The sequence below is a fragment of the Colletotrichum higginsianum genome, chromosome 5 (genome assembly GCF_001672515.1).
Source record: "Colletotrichum higginsianum IMI 349063 chromosome 5, whole genome shotgun sequence".
Taxonomy (NCBI): domain Eukaryota; kingdom Fungi; phylum Ascomycota; class Sordariomycetes; order Glomerellales; family Glomerellaceae; genus Colletotrichum; species Colletotrichum higginsianum.
In genome coordinates, this window is record NC_030958.1 from 637,621 (window position 1) to 656,958 (window position 19,338).

Below are 19,338 nucleotides of genomic sequence, written 5' to 3' on the forward strand. Positions count from 1 at the left end.
ATCCGCCTCGCCGGGTGATGCACGAGAATGTATGGGGGAAACCTCCCCATCCCTGTAGAGTACCCTCCCCGACTGACTCCAAAAACCATGCAATGTTGTGTGCGTGTCGTGTATCAAGTGTTGGTGGCCGTCAAGCTGAAGGATCAAATTTTTGGTGATGAATACAAGGTGAAAATAATGCGTAGTCTGAGGATATCCGACTTTGTCGTGGATCCGCAACCTGTTCTTTGGCCGGGGTGTGCCCGGTACTTGGGACAATATGCTCATCCTAACTGTGTGGATGAAACCAGGTCCCGGATGAAGAAAGAAAAAAAGTAGAGTTGATGACACAAAGAGACGGGTGAGTTAGGACCGGCGCCGCTTGTTGGCCTGGTCCTCGTTGTGGTCCGATAGTTTTCGAGCCTTGGGAGCAGGCGGAGAGCTGGTAGTATGTCGGGTCTCGACGATGGGTTGACCCTTGGCACGAGACTCAACCTCGACGTCAGAGGGAGCCTTGGTGCTGGATGGGCCCGCGGTAACAGCTGGAGCCTTGACGGCGGCGGTCTGGCTTCTGGGAGAGGTTTCCTTGGGAGAGAACTTGCCCCTGGCAGAAGGCTGGTGTACCCTTCGTTCGGTCTTAGTGATCGTAGTCTTCCTATTGCCAGCGTCCGGGCCGATTTGCTGTTGAGATACGCCAGCCGAGGACGACGGCGGCGGCGCAGGCTTTGTCTTGTTGGCCGGATTGCGCTTATTAGCGGTACCTCCAGACTTCTAGTTTGGCGGCGACGACAACGTGCCAGACGACTCGGATTCCGCGTCTTCGTTCCGACCGTTCTTGGATAGCGGCGAAGACAACGGCGGCTTCGCAGCACCGAGCTTGAGCTTCTTAGTCGGGCTGATGCCTTTGGCCTCCTTTCTCTCCTTCTTCGGCGCAACCTCAACGGTCGAGTTGTCGCCCACGTCAGGCTTTGCTTCGCGGCTCAGCAGGGAGCTCGTTTTGACCTTTTCCTTCTTGGGTCCCTTTGTCTTGAGGATGACCTTCTTCGTCATCAAGGGTGTCGATTTGAGCTTCTTCTTCTTGTGACTGTCGGCTGACTCGTCGTCGTCGTCGGGGACCGCCACCTCCTCGCTGTCGCGCTTCTTGGGGCTCGAGGCTCGTGACGCAGGTGCCGGAGTGGCCTTCTGGCTTGACGGGGGCGTCCCGTCGTTCTGGCTAGCACCGTTGCTGCCGTTTGAGATCTTGGCCGCCGCCGCGCGGCTCGCATTACGACCGCTCATTCCAATGCAAGAGCCCATGTGATTGTTGAGTCGGGTGACGAGAATGCATCGTTTGCACTTGCTGCAGGTTGCGGAAGGGAACGAGAGGACGTTGGGCGGGCGCGTTTCGCCGGGTGCAGGCGACTCGAGGTTCGGATCGGGTTTCATGTCCTTCTTCTTCTTGCCTCGACCGGGGCCTGGCTGAACCCACGTTTGACCGTAGATGTCGAATCCGGGCTTGTCGATGTAGGGGTGCTTCTTGCAGTAGATGACGCTTGGGTCGGGCTTTCTCGCGCCCTTGCCGTCGGTCGGGTAGAGCAAGCGTGGCAAGTGGCATCGCGGACAGATGATCTCGGTGGTAGTCTTGAGTGGATTGCCCTTGAGGAGGACTTTGCCGTCCTCGTATATCGCGGCGTCGGTCTCGATGCGCACGTCGGGTTTCGAGTCGGGGGTGGAGGTCTCTGAGGCATCGGAAGCCAGCTTCTCAACGCGAATGGCGGCAGTGGACGCTCTTGCCATTTTCTCGTCACGGTGGACCTTGAGCAGCAGATCATGGACGATGTTGTACACGAGGTCGTCGAGAACGGCGTGTGCCTGTTGCCGGATAACAGACTGCGGTCAGCATCACATCATTTCATCAGCCTCGGCAATAAGTCGCCCGTTTCACCCACATGTCGGGACGAAAATCCGGGCGAAGCTGGGGAGGGACGGCGGGAAGAAGATCGTGAGATCGAAGAAGACTTACAAGCTTGTCCATGCTGCCAACATCGTCTGGGGCGATGATTACTCCGGCCTTGCCCGTGTTGGAAGCCATCTCGACGAGGCCGACGCAATGGCGCACAGAGGCTAAGGGGGAAGAGGAATTGCCGTCGTGATCGTACAGCAGCCTCGGACGGCGGAAAGCTTTGTTCGTTGTGCAAGGGGAGGAGGGGGAAAAAAAAGGTTGCGGTTGTGGTTTGTGGAATAGATCTGAAATCGGGTTGACGGGACTAAAATACGGAAGGTGCCACACGACCGGGAGAGGGGGGGCGCGTTTGCTGCAAGGAAGGTACGGCCGGCCGACAGAAAAAAAAAGTCCGGAACCTTGCGTTGCTGACGGAAAGTACCTTACCGGGTAGAGGAAGGTAGGTACGGGGGGGAGAAAAGTGTGCAACTGCCAACAGCGATGGCGAAATACCTACAGAGAGGTAGGAAACTGGGCGGTTTTTCCGGATTACCAAATTGCTGCCAACCCAATGCAAGCAAGGGAAGGAAGGGAACAACTAATACGGGAAGGAGCAACCTTAAAAGGTCCTAGCACCGCAACAACCAGCTCGGATCCGCTGAATCGGTTTGTTCATCCGCCCGGGATACGAAGTAATGGCTAAAGATGGCAACATTAGGGATTGAATTAGGTACAGAGGCAGAAAAGGCAACGAAGAAAATAGAGGAAACAACACGGTAGACACAGAGCGTAAAATGGGTTAGAGGCAATGTCCTTCACGCGTTGGGTTGTCCGCATCTCGGGGGGGCACATCATGTCCTTTGGGCGTGAGCACGTACATCAGGAGGGAGAACCGCCTGAGCGCGCCTTACCAGAATCGTCTCAGAGGTCGATCTTGGGTGGACGGCTTATCAGGAATAGAGCAAGCCCACGGCATCACGAGAGCACCTCGCCCGCAAGTCAAAGACAGACAGACGCACACGAATATGTGCGCACACATGTCCGGGCAATTGGATTCATCGTCGGACGAGAGTTCCATCCATGCACAAGGTCGTATACCCAAGGTAAACATAGTGAACCCTGATATGTGTTCAACCACCGGGCGGATACAGCGTCTCCATCGGCGCATGCATGTACCTGAGTTAGTCCCTTGAGGCCCTTTAAGGGATCCGGACTCGGGGGGCCGCGATCCCACCCCCAGCTGGCAGAAAAGCAACCTCGCTTTCACTCTTGACCGCCCCAGCACGTAATCGCCTTACGCCTTATGTGAAGTAGGTGATTGTACTTCGTACTGTACGCCATTAAGATCTCCCTGCAGGCGGCGGCAAGTCAGTCACTGGTCAGCGAGTGGACACATGTCTGCTGCTGTTGGCTTACCTCACTGACGGAACAAGAGACCCCCTGTTTCCATTAGCACTGGGACGATGACGGGCCTGGACCAACCCATCTGCTGCCATCCTTGATCGCCCCCCAGTCTATTCCTTCCGAATCTGGCGAATCTGATTCTGACACTCGTCGCCCTGCAATTGCTCGCTCAGTCTTTGACACCCTATAGGCCGTATCCGTCACAGGCTCACAGCTCTTCCAGACGCAGCGTGTTGCTTGCCAGCGCCTCTGTCCTGGGACGACCGGGTGGGGCCGCCTTTCCGCCGGAGCCTCCAGCACCGCGTCTCGACCGCGCCTGCCTTCTAAGTGCCTAGGTAGGTAGGTACACACAGTTACACAGCAGAGGTGAAGTGGTCGCTCCGAAAGTGCCTCCCTCCCCACGTCCACAGGGGGGAAGCACAAGCCAGAAGTACTTCTCCAACGAGTCACGACTCCCAGCCCTTCCATCGGCTGCAGCCGAAAAAAAGTCGCAACCATTCAGAGACATTCCCGGCCGAGACGAAACCTCTATTCTCCTTTTTTTCCTTGACTATCTCTCTCTGTCGCCCTCCTTTCGCCGTCTCCGGACTGACACACGGCATCAGACGTACCCGATTCGGACTTTTCCGCACGCATGTAAACATGCGTGTCTGAAATTTTTGTCATCATCTCTTATAGACAGACTACCTACCCTCCCCAATCCCGCCTGTGCCTCTGTCCATTTCCCTCGTCCTCGACCAAACGACGCGCAACCCACCCTAACACCACCACGACCGCCGTCATGTCTCTCCCTCAGACCGCGACGATGAAGCCGACACAGTCTTCGATAAAGTCCTTCTTCCAACCTCGCCAACAACCGTCTTATGCACCCCCGCCGCCGTCGTCAAAGTACGCGCCCGCGCCTCCGACAACTGGAGCTGCTACTGCTACTGCCCCTCCTCCCGCCGCCAAACCCCCCACCTCGACCACGATAACACCTCCCCCTTCAACAACCACGGCATCACCACCGCCGCCGGTGACGACGCCTCCGACACCAGCGGCCTCGATGCCCATCCATCCTAGTGCCGGCATTCGCCCCGTGGACGACCATGACCTGCAGCCTCTCCGCCGAATAAACTCCCTCCTCCTCCCAGTCGCCTACCCCGAGACTTTCTACGCCGCCGCCCTTACGGGCCCCCTCTCCCGCGTCATCACCTGGTCCGACCCGTCCTCCCCCGGTGTGGAGCAGGTCGTCGGTGGCGTCGTCTCCCGCATCGAACCCTCCCCCTTCCCGCCCGCCTCGCCAGGCGCTCGCCCCGAACACGCCCTTTACATTCAATCCCTAGCCCTCCTCTCCCCCTACCGCTCCTACGGCCTCGCGACTGCAGTCATCGATCACCTCGTCGCCGCCGCCGCCGCTTTGTCTCCAGAGATCAATCTCCGCCATATCTACGCCCACGTGTGGACGGACAATGAGGAGGGCATGCACTGGTACACTGCACGCGGCTTCGAGCGCTACGGGGAGCCACTACAGGGATACTACATCAAGCTGCGCCCCGACTCGGCCTGGATCGTCCGCCGCACTGTTGGGCCATTGTCGGTCGGCGCTGGCAGTCGACACACGGAGAAGACGGCTGCGCCCGTCCCCGGTCCCACCGCAGCTGTTGCAAACCTTCCTCCCATGAGCGGCGGTCCGCCTCGGGCCGCCGACGAGTCACTCTCAAGAACCCCCTCAGGCCAATCCTTCCAAAACCGCCGAGCCGCCACAGAGTGGAACGACCTGCCCGAAGACATGGCTTCAAGCATGCTCGCCCCTCCCCGGAACAGCGGCGGCTCAGGTGCAAGCTCAAGGAGCAGCTCCAGCGTGAGGAAGAAGAGGGACAGATCATACCCCGCTGCGGCGTTCCAGGGGTAGAAGGACGGGAAGCGGGTAGAAAGAAGGAATGAAAGGCTCACTAGACAGGGCCTACTTGATCCTGGATAAAGACCACGATCGAAAACCAAATACGCCCTATATTGGATGTTCAGCTGTGCGCATATACATGTATAAACCACAAGAGGACAGGACGGAGAGAATGCCAGGAAAGAAATGGCCCAGGACAGGCCACCCCAATATAGACATTTTGCAAGACTTGGCTGCTTTGGAAGAGAGCAATAGAAAGAAGAAAAAAGACTTATACGAGTATGCAGCTTTGAACAACCAGATGCAATTTGCTCGGCTCAAGCATCAAAGAAAAAGAACTAAGAAAAAAAAATTGCCCAACTCCGTTTTTCCCCCTTTGTGGAATCATGAGAAGAAAAGAATTCGACCAAAACTTCCTGATGCTGTGAAATGCCCAATTGGATAGAGCATGAGAGGGCATAGATATATGCTGTGTCTCTCACATCCTGTCTCCCCCTTGCATCTCCCCTTGTTGCCATCCCCTGATGCGTTAACCACTTCCTCCCCTCATCTCAGATGAGTCTTATTCAGATCGTCCTCGTCCTCGCCCAACTCTTCCTATTTATTGTCGTTTATGATTGACGGTTATACCGCGACCACCAGACAGCTGCAATGGCTGCAACGCCCACAAGACCGCCAATAATCAGGGCAGTGTTTGTTGTCGTTGAAAGCTCTTGATCTGGGAGACACCAAAGTGGTTAGCCGACAGTCTTATAATGCACAGTGGCAGGAACTTCGTCACAGTCGATGTTGTGCTTGTTCTTAGCAATGATGATAGGTCGCAACTTACGAGGTACAGGGAGTGAGTCCAGCTCCTTCTTAACGTTTTCTCTAAAGTCAGCCAAGACATCGCCTTCCTTCTCCATGCCAGCTGCCACAAGGGCGATGAGCGCAGCGCCAACTCCGCTGCCGTCCTTTGCAATGCCAATGCGGATCTTCTCAGCTCCCTTAGCGCCAATGCCGTCAATTGCCCGCAGGGCCTCGTAGATCATGTCGCGGAAGAAGGGGTAGTGTTCAACCAAGCTGCCGTCCACGCCAATGTCGATGACCTCCTCCTCAGGGTCGTCAAGCTTGCCGGACTGGAGGACGATGGCACCGATGGCAACGGCGGAAAGGCGGGCAGCGCGGCGACCGACGGCGCCTGCAACGGCCTTGAAAGCCTGCGCGTCCTCAAGCGAGGGGGTGTAGACATTCAGAGTTGACTCGAGCTCCTGTCTCAGTGTCGACAGCTCGGGGGTGTTGTCGGCGGCAGCAACCGACATGATGGCGCTGTCGAGGCCCCACTGTTGGAATATGCTGGACTTCGGGCTGATATCGGTCGTCGACTTCCAGTCGTTAAAGCTCGAGTTCTGATCCTTGAATAGCGACAGCTTCTCGTCCTTGAGCATGTCGAGGATGGTCAGGCGGACGATCTCGCCGAGGAACATGCCAGAGACGCGCTTCTCGAACATTTGGATGCCAGGGTTGACGCTGGCCTTGTCGAGGGCGTCGTCCCAGGGAGTGTTGGGCAGCACATTGAGCTGGTTGTCGAAGGAGCCCCACTCAGTGTTGACGACCATCTCGCCGGTGGACGTCTCGAAGTCGCCGACAATTGGCTTCTTGATGTTGGAAAGCTTTTCAAGATAAGCGCCGTTGGTGCCGGTGCCGAAGATTGCGCCGAGAATGGAGCCCGACTTGCCGGTCGAGGTGTAGGATCTCGCCATAAGAGTTCCGACGGTGTCGTTGACGAGAGCGGCGACTCGGACGGGGAGGTGCAGCTTGTCGATCTCGGTCTGCAGCAGAGCACAAACATCCTTGCCGACGGCGTCAGGGATGTCGAAGCCCTTGGTCCAGCGGATGAGGTTACCCTTGTTGATGCCAAGCTGCTGGACGGGGAAGCTGAAAGTGAAGCCTAGACGGAAGACATGCTCGTCGCGGTAGCCCTCGGGGGCGCTGTAGGTTTGACGGCGGCGCACGTGCTGCTCGAAGTGCTCGGCGTGGTGCTCACGCAGGAAGAGTTCAATTTGCTCGGCAAGGAAGGAAAAGAGCTCCTCGGCAGTCTTGGCGACCATGAGCTCCTTGGGGATCGCGACTTTGCTGTAGGTGAGGTTGAACGTGGTGTCGCCATTAAGCTGGACGGAGCAGACGCGGAAGTTGGTTCCGCCAAGGTCGACGGCGAGGTAGAGGCCCTGCGACAGGTGTCAGTACGAATGAATTCCGCCGGCCTTTTGTGAAGCGGAAGGGGGGAGAGCGGCATTGTGGCGCATCGCAAAGTTACGCTTCGCTGCCAGGGAGAGGTGATTACCTTTTCGGTGCCGTTGGGCACGCCAGTGACATACGTCGGGATCTGGCTCATGCTGGTTCCATCCTTTTGAAGCCCATCGTCTGCAAAGGACACACCAAAGTCAATTTAATTTTTCCTCGAGAGCTGGCACCTTCACCCGGCGGTCGGTCTGGCAGAGGAGAGCTGTTGGATACAGAATGGCATTCGCGCACAGACAAGCGCCACCACAGCTTGGGGTTGTGGACGTGTGGTTCGAAAGGGCGGAGGGGCAAGCAAACTTACGCATCTGGCCGAGGAACTCCTTGACAGCACGGTTAACGTAGGCATCAGAGAGCTCGAACTGGTCGACGACTCGTGTTGTCTCGGCTTCAAGCGCCATTGTGAGAGGTTTCGAAATGGGCGGCGTGGTAGGAAAGGGCGCTGGGTTTTCGCAGACGGGCTCCTGGAAGATCTGGGCGGAAGGAGAGAATAACGGAGGAGGCGGGTGGAAGAAGTGGTGGGAGGAGAAGAAGAAGAGGGGAGAGCGAAGCTGCAGCTGGAGGTACGGCGGAAAGAGCTTGGCGTCGCGTAGGAGGAGCTGTATGAGCTGTGCAGCCGAGGCGCCAAATTAGTCCAAGAGCTGCAGAAGGATCTCCGTTGAGAAGTCGTATGTGTGCGTGTGTGTGTGTTTGAGGGGGGTAGGAAGGGGGAGGGGGGGGAAAGGGAAGGAGAACGAGAGGGAGGAAGGAGGGCAGGAGGGAGGTTTGGTTGGTTGGTATGAAGTAGGTGAATTGTGTTGGAGAAGACTAGGTACCTAGACAGTGAAATTGTACGATTGAGGAGGGTCGGGAAGGGAAGAAAATCGTGGGATTGGAACGGTGTGAGAAGAGATGAAAGGTCAGGCAAAGTAAGGTAGGAGGGTAGGACGAAGCTACGGAGGAAAGATCAAGGCGCGGGCCGGACGAGACTCGTCGAGGTTTTTGGGTGAGCTCCGAGGACGAAGAGTGTGACGAAATCGCCAGTGAATTGGACTGGGGGGGGTGTGGATGGGGGATGGGGTCAACGGGCAATTGGCATGGTGCGAGAGAAGTGAACATGGAGCATGGAGCATGGAGCAGGCGTGGAGCGGGCCATGGAACCAGGAGTAAGGTATGGGGCATGGAGCATGGAGCAGGGCGGCAGAGACATGGGCCTAGTGCGCCATAGGCCCCCAGTGAGGAAATGTTGGTGCTGGTGGGGTGACAGCCAGCCCAGGCCCTCAATGCCTCTCTCTCTGTACGACGACACACGACTTTTGCCCTGCTTGGGAGTCTGGGGCCACTGGGCCACTGAATTCCCGTGCCACGACACGATGTTTGACAACTGGCCATCAGGACAAGCGCCGTCGCCATCTAGGACGAGGAAAGAGCGAGGCCAGGGGCAAGGACCGGAGCCAGGACCGAAAGCATGAGAGAAGCCGTGGAGGGACTGGAAAGGGGACTTTGTTGATCTCCTTAGGCTGCATGTTGAATGTCCATCAGTAAGACCGTGAGGGCCCGAGATTTGATGCATCATGGCCCCCATGGCGGCCCAGGCCAGGAGGCCGGCCCGGACGGAACAGCAAGCTGCGTGGTGAGAATCGGGTCGTCGCCTGGGATGCGTGATGTGAGGTGAGCTGCGCTGCGCTGCTGCATGGCCCCGAGATCGTTGAACCACCACCACCTGTCGGACTTCAGACCTGACAACTGTATCCGTAGCTGTGATGGCCTTCCATAGGGGGCGTCTGCGGGGAACGCTCGTTGTCGTCCAATGCCCAGTCTCCAATTCCAGCGAGGAAACCTTGGCTACGGGCCCCTCTTTTTTCTTTTTTTTCCTTCCAATTCCCCTGGCTTTGGAAGTTCCTTCCCGTCGTCATGCCAGGTAAAGGCATGGGTTGCCAACCTGACTGGAACGCGGCCTGAGGCGGTTGCAGTGCCCGGTAAGGTGTCCCGGAGCGGCCTCTGGATTTGGAAAACCACGCAGCGGCGCTGGAAAAAGCTCGGGTGTTGGAAGCAGCCCTTGGCCGTCCGTCATTGGTCCAAGCGCTCTTATTCGGCCCCTCCGGTGCGACCAATTGGCTCCGGCGTGGTCCCGATCATCGATGCCTTTTGTTCTTTCCCGCTCGCTTGTTCTTTTTTGTTTATTTTTCCTTCTCAACAATGCTCCTGTCCTGCATTCGTTCCGTTCCTTTCCGCCCAGCCTGGGAAACAGGAAACATGGGCCCCGTGGAAGCCCGCATGCTGCCCCGGGGGAAACTCTCCCCATCCGGGACGATGATGAAAGATGGGGGAGAAGCCTCCGTCCGGGCCATGCCACGCGCCACGCCACTCGACGCTCATGGCGGCTCATGACAGCACGCGCAGGGGCGCTGACAAGTGACACTTTCCCACCGTCCCACGGTGGCCCACTTCTGCGCCGAAGAAGCTCCCGTACCCCATCCACCATCGCCCACCCGGGCGGGCCACCGAATATGCCGGAAGCTGGAAAATGGGAACACGTTGACCATAGAGGGCTGACTAGAAGCACAGAAAAAGAAAACAAGAAGAAAGAACAAGAAGAAGAAAAAACGAATGGACGCATGCAAGATAACCAATAGAGAAAGGATGAAATGCGCGAGAAGGCAGAGAGGGTGTTTGTGTGAAAGAAAGATATGGAGCGAGAGGCAAAGACAAGGGGGGGGCAAATGATTTGTTGACTCGGAGAGTGGATTTTCAAGCTGAGGGACGGGGTCCGACGCGGAAACAACAATTTGTCTGATGAACTGGATGGGAAATGGAGAATCCGCGCTGCTGCAGAGGTACTTACTAAGACGAGCACTAGGAACACGACCGAGCAAAGGCCGTACCAAAACGAGGAGACCCCATGGGAGACCAGGAAGCTGCTCCTCCTTCTCCGGCGTCGTGGATCGCCGGGTTTGACTTTTGGCAGGGCTTTGGCTTTGACGCTGGATCGTCGTCGACGGCCACCGTTACCGTTGCCGCCGGTCGTCTTGATCGTATTGGTCGCCTCGTTTGTCTGGGTCTGTGGGAGGATGCCGCTATCGCCAAGTGTCAACCCCGTCTCGCTGTCGCATGCGGCGTTGTCGCCATCGTCGAGGCCGGTGTCCAATACGGCAACGGCCGGGCCTTTATCATGATGCAGCATTTGATGAAGCTGTTTCTGACCGTCGGCATGCTGCTGCTGCTTAGCATCTTGTCGTCGGCCCTGCCGCCCGTCGACGTCTTGATAGCCCGTACCAAGACCGCCCGCGCGCCAATCGGCGCCTCGCCTTTGCAGGTTGGCCGACAATGTGCCGGTGTTTGCTGTGTGTGCGGAAGTACAGGAGTTCTCGCTGTGGGCGCGTCACTGCACCTCACTGCGAAATCTCCCGCCTTCTCTGCTCAAGACTCTCGGCGCTCACGCTCTCCTGGTCGGAACAACGGCCAGGCGAGTGCGTTTGTGTGCGCCGTGAGCGCTGTATACGCCGGGTGCGGGACAATGGCGGCGGTGACGGTGCTTCTGCCGCTGAATTTCTCCCTCTCGGCCCTTTGGAGGAGACGGCAAGCGTTTAAACGGCCCGTCTGTAATTAGTCTCCCGGGTGTGACGCTGTGGGTGGACGAAGAGGACCCAGGCCTGTTCCCCCAATGAGGTCATGAATGGGGTTCCCAGGTGCCAGGGGTCTCTTGCGCCAAATTCTGATGTCCTCGTGCCCGTGGATTCGTGGGTTGAGCGCGCGACGGCGGGGTCTAGCGGGCAATAAGAGCAAGTGTGTTTACGGGTGACGGGAATGGAGAAATGAGAATTGGCACGCGGAGAGAGTTGTTGATCGAGGGGATCGCCCGACGTCTGCCGCCGTGTCGTTCAACTGCTCGTAATGGTCGTGCGCCGATCACCCTTCCTCAGACTCAGGGTCCCTTCGGGTCTGGCGCCGGGTCGGTTCCAAGATCTCGGGTCTCGAAATAGCTGGGTCGGACGGAGGATAGATAGGTACCTAATGTGTGAATTCAAGTGGTTTTCGCCGCCAGTCGAGTCTTATGACCGGACGTTTGGTGGCTTGGCTTGGTATTAATAGGCTGTGCTCTCCGGCTTCTGCTTGATTGATTGCGAGTGTCGAACCGCTCGATCGCGGTCCCTTCTTACTTCTCCAGCCGACTAGCGTCTGTAGTTGTATGTCATGCGACTGCCCAAGCGCTTTTAGAAACCGGTCCCTCCCGTGCAAGGAAGTTGGATGGTCGTCGTAGTAAGTAGTACGGATGTGTGAAGTGACGCGAGTTTGGCAAGGCGAGGTGCAGTCGTGGTCTAGCTCACTTCACCTTTTGGAGGGGTGATTGCAGGCGGGTGGCACGTCAATGTGCAGGATCTTGATCGGTGTGTGCGATGGCCCTCGCCAGACACAACACACTGCCCTGTTTCCCGGTTTCCAGGTTTCCCGGTTTTGGCCTTGGTCTTGGTTTTTGCCTTAGTGACCAGGTGGAATTGGCCCGCGGCAGCGGTGATGAGGCGTACTCGACGAGACTCTTGATTCGCCAGCTATCGTTTGAACGAGTTGCGGGTGGTTGTGGTTGACGTGGAACAAAACTTGCTCGACAATCAGATAAGACGACGGGTTCCTCTGACGACGCTTGTGCCGCCCGACCAAGACGAGTGAAAAGATGCGGGCGACAGAAATATGAGTTGGCCCATCCGCGAGAGGAAGACAAAGAGAGGAGGTTGGCGCGCAAGTTGTGTCTACGTCCGTCTGCCTTTCCCCTCCTCTTCTCGTCCGACGAAAGGGGGTTCTCGAGCAATTCTCTTGCATGCGAGGGCTTCCTGCAAAGGTGGAGGGTGCGCTGGATAGGAATGTGAGCTGACCACTCAGGTCCCTTATCAAATCGTTGCAGGGTCCGCCCAACTGTGCGGTGTGAACTGCAGGACCCGGGGTCCAGAGGCTGATCGTTGGAGAATCTCCAGCCGCTGCAAATGGGGTGCCGCCACGAGCCGTGTCGGTTGTTGCTTGCCCGTCTGATGACTGGGGGGGTGAGAGAGACGACGGCGACGAGGAAGTGCACGAGATGACAATGTGGAAAGATCCGGGAAACGGCGAACGAAAAAAGGGGCCCACGATGCTGTACGCACTGAATTGATTACCTACTCTAGTACTCGACGAACAACGAGCAAGGAGGCTTGAAACGAGGCCCCCCTAACGAGAACGGGCCTCTGTCTCCAACTCCAAGTCTCTTTGCTCTGCCCACGTTGGCCACCCTCCCCCAGCTTTTGGTCGGGGGCTTCCACAAAGCCCCGGTCATTGAGATACCCTCAGCCGGGTGAATCTTGCACACGGACCAAATATGACAGATTGTTGCCTTTTGGGATATTATGGTACTTCCCAGTCCGTCTATGATGCTCATCCATAATACATGCCCCATGCTTCGTTTCTCATGACATGATATACGCACGCATCGCCAACATGCTTGGAACCACATTTTTTCTCTGTCTTCCAAAACGGAATCTTTTACCCCACCGAGTCATTCTGTCACAGAAGAACAGCAAGTACGGAAACCTGATGTTAGTTCAATACCATCACAACCTCACGCATCCGGTGCAAAGGTCCTCTTGACAATGAAGAACGACACCATGAGCAGCGCGGCGCAAGTCATGAAGACGTTGTTCCTGTGTCCGTCGCCTGTTTTCTGATTAGCTCATTGTTATCCATTGTTTTGCGCACAACTTACCCTCTTCGTCCAGGCTATGGGCCACGACAACAAACACGTTGAGTGGAAGCCTCAGCAGGCTGTACACGCGTGCTCGCACGCCGTCCTCGACAACCTGGCTCTTCAGGAAGGACATACTGGGGAAGTACGCGCCGATGGATGCCTCCACCATACACAGAGCCCAGAATAGCAGCTTTTCGCTGTCAATCAGGACGGCAGCCGAGAGACAGCAGCTCACCAAGAGCACGACGATCATCAGAATGTTTGAAGTCGTTTCCTTGGTGTGGGCCTTGGTGGAGAGCGAGAAGAAGGCAGACCCGGCCATCATAGCACACATGAAGCTTGAGAAGATGAGCCCAAATGGCAGCTCCTCGTCCGAGCCGGACCTCGTTCTCGCGCTCTTCAGCGCCGCAGACCAAAAGAAAACAAACAGGTACATGGCGCCCTCGAAAAACGTCGACGTCAGGCCCAGAGACAATATGCGCCTGTCGCCTACGATCATGCGGATTCCGCTCTTGACATCTGCGAGGGACGACGTCGCCGGGCCAGCCTGCTTGGTTCCGTAGTTCTCCTTCCACCTTCTCGAGATCAAGAACATGGCGATTGCCGAACACGCCACGCTTGCCATGAAAGGCCAGACACGACCGCCCAGAGCGCCGACCAGGATGTCACCGACGACGCCGGAAAGGATCGCAACGATAGAGCTGACGGTGGTCATGTTGCCAAAGATGGAGCCCAGCTTGAGGTTCGTCCGCGACAGGCCACGCTGGTTGTATTCCGTGATCATCCATGCCTCGAACACGCTGTAGAGCAGGGTCGTCGAGATGCCGCCGCAAAATCGCCCAACAAACAAAATGAACAGGTCGTCCGTGAGCATAGTCAGGCAGGTGAGAATGTAGGTGACACAGTACGCGATACATGCGAGACGGCGGCCGTACCGATCAGCGAGTTCGCCGGCGAACGAGGCTGACATGGCACCGGAGACGAACCCAGCGGCATAGAGGGCGGCGACAATCTTTTCGGGTATGTTCTTCTCGTACTTGTAAATGGCATAGATATGCGGGCCCTGTCTCTTTCGTCAGCTCGGACACCATCGATACCGTCAAGGTCCCGTTACCTGCAGCCAGTCCGCCGCCATTGCCAGGGCGTAGACGGGGAAGAAGTCGAGCCGGAACTGTCGGATGGCGGCCTGCGACTCGGCGGGCTCCGTGAGCAGGTGGCGCAACTCGATGTCGTCGTTACCGCCGGCCTCCTCTACACCGGCAGCCTCCTGCTTCAGCTCATCAAGGTCTTCTTGCTCCTGGCGCTTGTACTGGCGGTAGAGCATGTACCCGTTCCCCGCCGCGAAAACGGCCAGATTTATCTGGTAGAAAGACATGTTGTCGGAGTTGATGCTTTCAGAAAGGTGCAGGAAGCTGGAGGACAGACAACACGTCGTGATTTGGGACGTCGGGCCAGCCTAATAAAGCTATCGAGGCGGCGGGCAAGCACTCCACGAGCCAAGTATCAGCAGGTGTCGCGTAGCTCGGGATATCCCAACCTTGGACGTGTCTCAGCTGCCCTTGGGTCGGTGGTGTCAAAGGCTGGAATGTACCAAATGGAGGAATCTCAAGGGAGTCGTGATGGTGGACAGTGAGTAGAGCACCGTAGGTAGGCATGTACAGATGGATAAATGGTTTAAGGTGAACGGCAGGAGGGGACGAGGTTTGCATACTGACTCCCGAGAGAATGGAAGGGGCCGCGGTCTGTGACCCGTCGTTCTTGCCAGGCCTCAGTTGAACGGTTGCGATAGGGAGTGAAGGGGACCCAGGATGCCTAAGATGCATGGAAACGGATGATAAGAGGGGAGATTCCCACGCCGATTCAGTTACAGCCGGGTGATACTGAATTCTGTAACGCCGCCCCTTGAACGGTACCCGCCACTCACCAGTGACATGTTTCGAGACCGCACCGGCCGCCTCCGCAGTGAAGAAGTAGAGTTTGGCTGCCCTTGATATCCCTGGTTTAACCCAAATCCCGCCGTGGATGACCCAGTCCGGCGGCCATTAACTGGGAAGGCGGCCATTGCCCAATCAGAGCTATCCGTAGATCCCAGGCTGGGCTTCAATCCAGCCCAAGTTGGTTACTGACAACTTGTACGGCAAAGGGATGACGGGAACGGCGAGCACTAGTACCCTTTCCCCAAGCCCAGTAGGTGATGGTCGCGACGGCAAGACATACGGACGAGGGAAGGGGCAAGTAAGTTGTCCAGGTAGGGAACAGACATGCGACATTGGAGCTAGACCGCTCCCTCGAATGCCTCTACAGACTTGCATGGCGCTGAACAATCGGAATGTAGTGCAAATGGATTTGCGCTGCACACATCCCTGCGTAGAGCACAATTGAGGAGAGAACAGATAACGAGAACGGAGAGAAAGTGGGAAGAAGCTCTCACACAGGTCATCATCGACCACGAGGAATCGTCTATAACCTTGAGTCTCGTTGACATCAGCGTGGGCATATCGGCATGCGGCTCTAGCCAAACTCTGGGCCATCAACGGCCCGGGTTCCAGACTCCGTCATAAACACTCACGAGGAGACGTGCCGGGCGGCGTCGAGGAGCCTCCACCAGGCATGTGAACGCTTCACCGGACCCGACGTCTCGGCGACGGTGAGAGTGGGTTCCGGCCAACGGGGTCGCCGTTCCTTACCGTCCATCAAACATCCTTGTCCCTGGTGGAAGCGTCGGATCTCGCCGGGGCCAATCCGGAGCTCGGGAGCTGCTCCGAGGAGATGAACCCACTGAAACGACGGAACACCTGGCAGTGATCAGGAAATAACCAGCATACATCGTGTGTACTCTGTAGGTGGGTTCTCCATCCCGAACTTGGTGGTGGGAACGTGGCGGCGCAGTCGAGTCCGCACGGGGCCCTCGCGACACCCGTCCAGGGTACCGAAGGAGAGAATGTCGGTTCCGTCCCAGCGAGCCAGAACCGAGATAGATGTGCCCCGGCGGTCGGTGAAGCTCTGCCGTTTAAAAATATATATATAAAAAGGCCAACGCTTTCTGCCTAGACGGCCACGCCATCCGTCACTTGTCGGGAATGGCGGCAGGACAATATGGCACCGGCCGGATGGACGGCCGTCGGTCGGTTCATTTTGGCAGAGTTGGCTCGCATCGCAACATCCATCAGCTCGGGGCTCTGGGAAGCGCTCGTACGCGCGAACAGGAGAGGGAGAGCTGCTGCTAAACCTCCCCGAAAGGCTGTGCGGCTGAGCTTGCGCAGGCCGACCAGAGGAGGATGCACTCTGTCAGGCCTATCAGACGCGCCTGGGGGTGGTTGTGCTACGCCTCACAGGGCCCTAGCAGCCCCATTGTGGGAAGGCATTGCCCCCCGTGTCCCGTGGTTCGTACCGGCAAGTCTCCCGACGGTTCGCGCAGAGGACTCTCGCTAGCTCATGTACTTGTCGACTGGTGCAGCTGAGGCGTTGCGTTGTCGTCGTGAAGTTTCGAGAGCATCGGCGCCGGCAAGGCTTTCTCTCCAGCCAGTCGGGCCCGGGCAGGCATCTAAACACAAGTGGCGAAACCTGTAGACTGTGTGGTTGAGGCTCCCAGTCCTGGCCTTCTCGGAGGTGAATGGAGATGAACTGAAGTGAAAGGGGGGGGGCTCTGGATGGCGGATGGCAACACGAATTGTGAATAAGAGAACGGTGGATGACAGGACCAGATCCTTCGTCTGCCCCACCTTTAGGCCTTGCTAAATCATGGCTGGGAGGGATGAGCATCAGCATTTTCTGTGGGACGTTGGGACTCGAGAACTGCCCTTGTCGCTAGTTGGCACCGATGGATTTGGGATGGGAATGGAAGAGCCATTTGCGCATGTCACAGTCAGCGTCGGTTTCATCATCCAGACAGAAAAGGTTCATTGACATTTCGGGGCCATTTCTTGAAGCCAGCAGGAAGAGGGGAAGGTAGTTAGTTCGATTAGGTGTTCGGCTAGAAAAGATGGAATGGAAGAAACTTGAGGAGGTGTAGGGGGCCCCTTGAGAAAGTCCTTGAGTCCCGAGGATGTGGAAGCGGTAGGACAGCAGCCAATGGATACGGGATACGGGATAGCTACTCTGGACATACATGAACAGTACTCCGTCCAGAGTACAGGCCCAACCTAAACTGGCGGGGTTAGCACGAAAAGAGCAGAAAGAGGGAAAAAGCACGGGGGCTACGGATACACCGCCCAACCTCCCTCCTTCTGCCCATCTTCCTCGTTCTCGTTTCCGTTCCAGGAGCCAGGACAAAGAGTCCCCCTCGGCGACGCAGAGACAAAAACAAATTGTTGCACAATTTGTTTAATCAAACACACGGGGTAAAAGCGACATGCGAGACCAATGGCAAATGGTGCTCTGTGTCTCTCTCCGGAGGTTGCGAGGAACCCCCGGCCAAGTCCTTCGTGGCGGCGGGCTGCATGTGGAATCCATCCCTCCCCTCCCCTCCATCGACAATGTACGGTCCGCGTATTCATTCACTCGTCCTCGACAAAGTCCTACGCAACAAAGTCCTGCATCTCATCCCTGACCCGTCAGAACTCTTCCTGGGGCCATCTTAGCGCCCCCCCGGTTCCGAATCGCATGCAATAACATACTACCGGCCAGCCCCCGCCCCCTTCTTTCACCGGCAGACTAGGGCTAGGAGAAGAGGGCGACGAGAACCAGCAGGCCATCGGAAACCGGAATCACTGGTGGTAATCGGTTTCGCGAGAAACGTCCTGGTCGGGCGTCAATGGAAGAAAGCCGTGCCCCATGACGCCAGGTCCCCTTGACCAACCGCAACCCAAGAGCAGCCGATGGCTTGCAGTCATGGCTTGCCCCAGAGGCCTTGACTGAATTCTCTTCTCTGGGACCGAAGCCGTCTCGCATCGTATCGTATCGATTGGGATGGAGCCCACCCTGTCTCCAGAACCCGATGCTGCTGACAAAACGGCACTCGCCTGCCGCGCACCGGGGAGGCCGTCTCCAGTTCTCCGCGAGACCGGCGGCATTCTCCACTGCCCTTGTCGACTGTTGTTCGTTACACCCTGCCAGCCGCCGCCGTCAGGCATCGCCGTGTCCCCCGACGGGAACGGCAGGGTTGAGTATGTTCCTCATACATCGAGATTAGGGCGATTCCCCTTTGGTGTACCGAAGAGGCTCCCATCGACCCCATCCCACTGGATGCTTGCATCTCTCGTTCCGAGCCCATCAGGTGCATGTGTGGGGTTAAAATGTTGACACACATTCAGCTCCAGCTCAAGGTTTGGCCTCAGCTCTGCTTCTGTGCCGTCCATCTGCCATCCTCGGGCCGCTGGCACACTCGGAGAGTCCAAGGGTGTGAGGAATGGCTGACAAAGATGCCCCCTCCCTTTCCCGTCGCCCAATGTTTGTGTCCCTCTGACACGAGCACCGGCCCAAAAAGCCTGTCTCGAGATGCGCCTGGTGCAGTGTAGAGATGTAGTCAGTAGTGACAGCGCCCCTACTTGAGTGCCTCCTCTTCGACGGTTGGGTCTCCAGACATGGACAACGGTGACGCGGAGATGGGACGAAACCCTTCGGGCACCTGGGTCTGACCGCAGTAGAGACGACAGGCCGCTGACCATGGAGCGAGTGAGAGTGTGCGTCTGTCCTGACATGCAAATAGGTAAGCAACTGTAACAAGCACCTTGCCCAGCCAACGACAGCGAGTTGTACAGCAGGTGTGGTAGATGGAAGGGAGAGGGAGGGAGATGCTTGCGCGGTACAGGCAAAGGCACAGGCACACACACACACACACACAAACACACACACATACATACATACAACACCCACTGGCCAGTTTCAGGCATCGTCGACCGGAAACAGACAACAGCAGCAGCTCCAAGCATTCATTCCCTTCCGCGCTGTACTGCAAACACAGTTCAAGTTGGTTCGACGAAGCGTCCCTTTCAGCCTTACACTGCGCAGAGGGCGAGCCGGGTGGGTGGTGCTTGTGTGTTGGGTCGGTTCCTCTGCCTAGCGCACCCGCAGGCTTCGTTTTAGTGTCGTCAGCTGCTGGCGCGATACATCAGCCACTGGGCCCCGGTTTTCTTTCCTGCCTGGTCCTAGATCCTGGATCGGTTGTTCCCGACAGGTGTCTTCTGGGTGTCACCCCTGCGAACAGCGACTTCTTTCCTGTCTAGATACCTGATTAGGTAC

The 19,338-nt window shown here is 57.2% G+C and overlaps 6 protein-coding genes across 6 annotated transcripts; 2 read left to right on the plus strand and 4 right to left on the minus strand.

Annotated features, from left to right (window-relative positions):
• Positions 1–750: 750 nt before the first annotated feature.
• CH63R_07136 (Transcriptional activator) lies at positions 751–2,050 on the minus strand (the record flags this gene model as incomplete). Its single annotated transcript, XM_018302111.1, has 2 exons — positions 751–1,830; positions 1,982–2,050. The coding sequence occupies 2 exons, from the start codon at positions 2,048–2,050 to the stop codon at positions 751–753; spliced, it is 1,149 nt and encodes a 382-aa protein (XP_018156889.1).
• Positions 2,051–4,085: 2,035 nt separating this feature from the next.
• On the plus strand, positions 4,086–5,198 carry CH63R_07137 (N-acetyl transferase separation anxiety; the record flags this gene model as incomplete). Its single annotated transcript, XM_018302112.1, has 1 exon — positions 4,086–5,198. One exon carries the CDS (start codon positions 4,086–4,088, stop codon positions 5,196–5,198), a length of 1,113 nt encoding a protein of 370 aa, XP_018156890.1.
• Positions 5,199–5,923: 725 nt separating this feature from the next.
• Positions 5,924–7,867, minus strand: CH63R_07138 (Hexokinase; the record flags this gene model as incomplete). Its single annotated transcript, XM_018302113.1, has 3 exons — positions 5,924–7,393; positions 7,510–7,589; positions 7,771–7,867. The coding sequence occupies 3 exons, from the start codon at positions 7,865–7,867 to the stop codon at positions 5,924–5,926; spliced, it is 1,647 nt and encodes a 548-aa protein (XP_018156891.1).
• A 2,480-nt stretch (positions 7,868–10,347) lies between these two features.
• On the plus strand, positions 10,348–11,055 carry CH63R_07139 (uncharacterized protein; the record flags this gene model as incomplete). The annotated part of the gene is made up of 1 exon (XM_018302114.1): positions 10,348–11,055. One exon carries the CDS (start codon positions 10,348–10,350, stop codon positions 11,053–11,055), a length of 708 nt encoding a protein of 235 aa, XP_018156892.1.
• Positions 11,056–13,032: 1,977 nt separating this feature from the next.
• On the minus strand, positions 13,033–14,533 carry CH63R_07140 (Major facilitator superfamily transporter; the record flags this gene model as incomplete). Its single annotated transcript, XM_018302115.1, has 3 exons — positions 13,033–13,127; positions 13,177–14,221; positions 14,273–14,533. 3 exons carry the CDS (start codon positions 14,531–14,533, stop codon positions 13,033–13,035), a joined length of 1,401 nt encoding a protein of 466 aa, XP_018156893.1.
• Positions 14,534–17,817: 3,284 nt separating this feature from the next.
• On the minus strand, positions 17,818–18,682 carry CH63R_07141 (uncharacterized protein; the record flags this gene model as incomplete). Its single annotated transcript, XM_018302116.1, has 3 exons — positions 17,818–18,189; positions 18,279–18,600; positions 18,645–18,682. The coding sequence occupies 3 exons, from the start codon at positions 18,680–18,682 to the stop codon at positions 17,818–17,820; spliced, it is 732 nt and encodes a 243-aa protein (XP_018156894.1).
• Positions 18,683–19,338: the final 656 nt, after the last annotated feature.